Below are 3442 nucleotides of genomic sequence, written 5' to 3'. Positions count from 1 at the left end.
AGGCAGTGGGGGAGGGATAAATTAGGAGTTTGGGGTTAGCAGATACAAACCACTGTATATAAAATAGATAAACAACAAGGTCCTACTGTATAGCATAGGGAACTATATTCAATATCTTATAATAAACCGTGATGGAAAAGAATATGAAAAAGAATATATATATATATATATATAACTGAATCACCTTGTTATACACCAGAAACTAACACAACATTGTAAATCAACTATATTTCAATACAAAAAATTTTTTTAACATTATGCTAAGTGAAAAAAAACAGACACAAAGGTCACACGCATGATTTGACTGATATTAAATATCCTTAATAGGTAAATCCACAGAGACAGAAAGCAGAAGGGTGGTTACCAGTTGGCTGCCAGGGGCTGAGGGGAGAGGGGACTTGAGACTGCATGCGTAATGGGTGTGGTGTTTTCTTTTGGGGTGATGAAAATATTTTGGAATTAGATAGAAGTGGTGGTTGCACAACAACGTGAATACTAAATGCCATTGAATTGTAAACTCTAAAATAGTTAATATTGTCATAGGGATTTCACCTCGATTAAAGTTAATCTCCTCCAGCCAGCACACCCTGGCCCTACAGCCTACAAAACATGGGCCCAGCTCCAGGTGGTTCTGCTCTTGTTTTTTGCTGCTGTGCGGCTTGTGCAAGACAGGCAACGTCTCTGGATAAGGAAGCCCATCCTCCCTCCCCACAGAGGTACCTCAGGGATCAAGTGACTAACTGAGGTGAAAGAGCTCTGAGAAGCAGGATGCTCTGCTGACACTCACCAACAACACAAATCCGGGGGCTCCAAGCCTTCCCCTTGGCTTGGAGGGAGAGAGAAGCCTGGTGTCTGTCTGTCTTCTCTCTCTCTCCCTCTCTCTCTCGTCCACACTTGGCCAGCGCAGTATGAGCTGTAGGGGGGAGAATGCTGTTCTCCTTCCCCTCCCCATCCAGGAGTCTCCCCGAAGCTCGACACAGCCCCTTCCCCACCCACATTCAGTCTACCTCTCTCTCCAGATTCTCACCTCATATCACAAAGTGAAGGCTGGGGGAATGGCAGGGGTGGCCATTCAGCAAAAGAGCCAGAGTGATTATGTCTGAATAATTTTCAGATTTATTTTAGCCCTCCCACCCCCATCCAGTTCTGCTTCAGTAGGTATCAAGACAGACAGGGGAGAGTGGGACGCCAATCCCATTTATCGGGTGGAAAATACATACATACGTAAAGCATTAGCACGTCACTTTGATGGCTCATTTAATTCTCGCAGACACCCATATTAGTAGATACTATTGCTGTCCCATTTTGCAGAGGAGAGAACTGAGGCTTAAAGAGGTAAATTCACACAGCCACAGGAGTCTGGAATTTAACGCTGGCAGCCTGACTCCTCCCTGTCACCGCTACACTGGATGTTTCGCTGTGACTTCCCCTCTAACTGGATTGGGGGAAGGCAGGAAAAACCCCGACCCTCTCCCACAGAGCCTCAGCCAGTGATACTGCTTCCCGGATGAGAAGGGCGGCCCTGAAGCCCGCAGCAAAGCCAGCCCCACGGCCACGGTCCCTCCAGCCTCCCCGCAGCTCCACAGCAGTCCAGAGCTGCCGGCCCTCCAGGACCGGACGTGCTCCCAACAGGGAAACTCAGGTGAGTGTTGCCCTCTCTCAGGGAAGAAGGCAGTGGAGTTTGGAGACAATTGGCTTTCCTGCATGATCCACAGATGTTCCCAGGGATGAACTGGAGGTGTGTGTGCGTGTCTGTGTCTGTGTTTGTGTATGTGTGTCCCGTACGCAAGGCCCAAATAGCAAGACAGAGCAAGAGCCCCTAAGGAAGGCCTGTGTGAAAGGGCCAAAGGGTGAAGCGCCAGGAGAGAAGTGGAGGTTGAGCCCACCTGGGCTGGAGGAGCGCGGGACTGGCCGGGCCGGGGAGAAAGCGTTTGGCCTCTGGTCTCTCCCACCACTGAGACCCCTTAACAAAATATTTCTGTTCGTGGGTTAGAGCCGGCAGTGAGTCGTGTGCTGTTTATTCACGGTTTGAATGTTACACTTCCCTTTCTTGCCTCTTCAGACGCAGAATCTTTCCCCAAAGCCTCCTGGCCCCTGTGGCCTGCGACCTTGGGAACACCAGGCTGCTTTCGAGGCCTACTCTCTCTTCCAACCCTCCCTTCTCCCCACTAGGCACTCGCTGGTCCTCATGTCGGCCACGGGGCCCAGCGTGGCGCCCGCCAGCGAGGCGGGAGAGATCCACAACTGGACGGAACTGCTCCACTTCTTCAACCACACCCTGCCCGAGTGCCACATGGAGCTCAGCGAGAGCACCAAGCGAGTGGCCCTCTTCGTGCTCTACCTGGCTGTCTTCGTGGTCGGGCTGGTGGAGAACCTCCTGGTGATCTGCGTCAACTGGCGCGGGGCGGCCCGCGCAGGGCTGCTGCGCCTCTACGTCCTCAACATGGCCATCGCCGACCTGGGCATCGTCCTGTCTCTGCCCGTGTGGATGCTGGAGGTCACGCTGGACTACACCTGGCTCTGGGGCAGCTTCTCCTGCCGCTTCACTCACTACTTCTACTTTGCCAACATGTACAGCAGCATCTTCTTCCTGGTGTGCCTCAGCATCGACCGCTACGTCACCCTCACCAACGCCTCTCCCTCCTGGCAGCGCCACCAGCACCGAGGGCGGCGGGCCGTGTGTGCCGGGGTCTGGGTCCTCTCGGCCCTCATCCCGCTGCCCGAGGTGGTCCACATCCGGCTGGTGGAGAGCTTTGAGCCCATGTGCCTCTTCATGGCGCCCTTTGAAACGTACAGCACGTGGGCCCTGGCGGTGGCCCTGTCCACCACCGTCCTGGGCTTCCTGCTGCCCTTCCCTCTCATTGCGGTCTTCAACGTGCTGACGGCCTGCCGGCTTCGGCGGGCAGGACAGCCCGAGGGCCGGCGCCACTGCCTGCTGGTGTGTGCCTACATTACCGTCTTTGTCATCTGCTGGCTGCCCTACCATGTGACCCTGCTGCTGATCACACTGCACGGGACCCACATCGCCCTCCACTGCTATCTGGCCCACCTGCTCTACTTCTTCTACGACATCATCGACTGCTTCTCCATGCTCCACTGCGTTGTCAACCCCATCCTGTACAACTTTCTCAGCCCGAGCTTCCGGGGCCGGCTGCTCAACGCTGTGGTCCATTACCTTCCCAAGGTCCAGGCCAGGGAGGGCAGACATGCTTCCTCCTCCTCCTCCTCCTCCACCCAGCATTCCATCGTCATCACCAAGGAGGGCAGCCAGCCCCCTGCAGCCAGCCCCCGCCACCACCCAAGCCTGAACTTCCAGGCAGCAGACACCCCACCCACCTCTGCTCCTCTGGCTATTATAGCCAGCTGAGGAAGATTCCAGTCTCCTTTACCAGCCAAGTAGAAAGCTAGAAGTGTAGGTGAGAGATCTGGGCGGGGGGGGGGG

The 3442-nt window shown here is 54.7% G+C and overlaps 1 protein-coding gene across 1 annotated transcript; it reads left to right on the top strand.

Moving 5' to 3' along the window:
• The first annotated feature begins 1644 nt into the window (after positions 1-1644).
• On the top strand, positions 1645-3367 carry GPR182 (G protein-coupled receptor 182). The gene has a single exon (XM_024122789.2). It carries the CDS (start codon positions 2033-2035, stop codon positions 3365-3367), a length of 1335 nt encoding a protein of 444 aa, XP_023978557.2. The 5' UTR covers positions 1645-2032.
• Positions 3368-3442: the final 75 nt, after the last annotated feature.

This window comes from Physeter macrocephalus, unplaced genomic scaffold (genome assembly GCF_002837175.3).
Source record: "Physeter macrocephalus isolate SW-GA unplaced genomic scaffold, ASM283717v5 random_1563, whole genome shotgun sequence".
In the NCBI taxonomy this organism is placed as follows: domain Eukaryota; kingdom Metazoa; phylum Chordata; class Mammalia; order Artiodactyla; family Physeteridae; genus Physeter; species Physeter macrocephalus.
This window is presented reverse-complemented; position numbering and strand designations above follow the sequence as displayed.

What these genes read in the sequence shown, in the direction of transcription:
- GPR182 (XM_024122789.2), top strand. Translation starts at nt 2,033, where the DNA reads ATGTTACACTTCCCTTTCTTGCCTCTTCAGACGCAGAATCTTTCCCCA.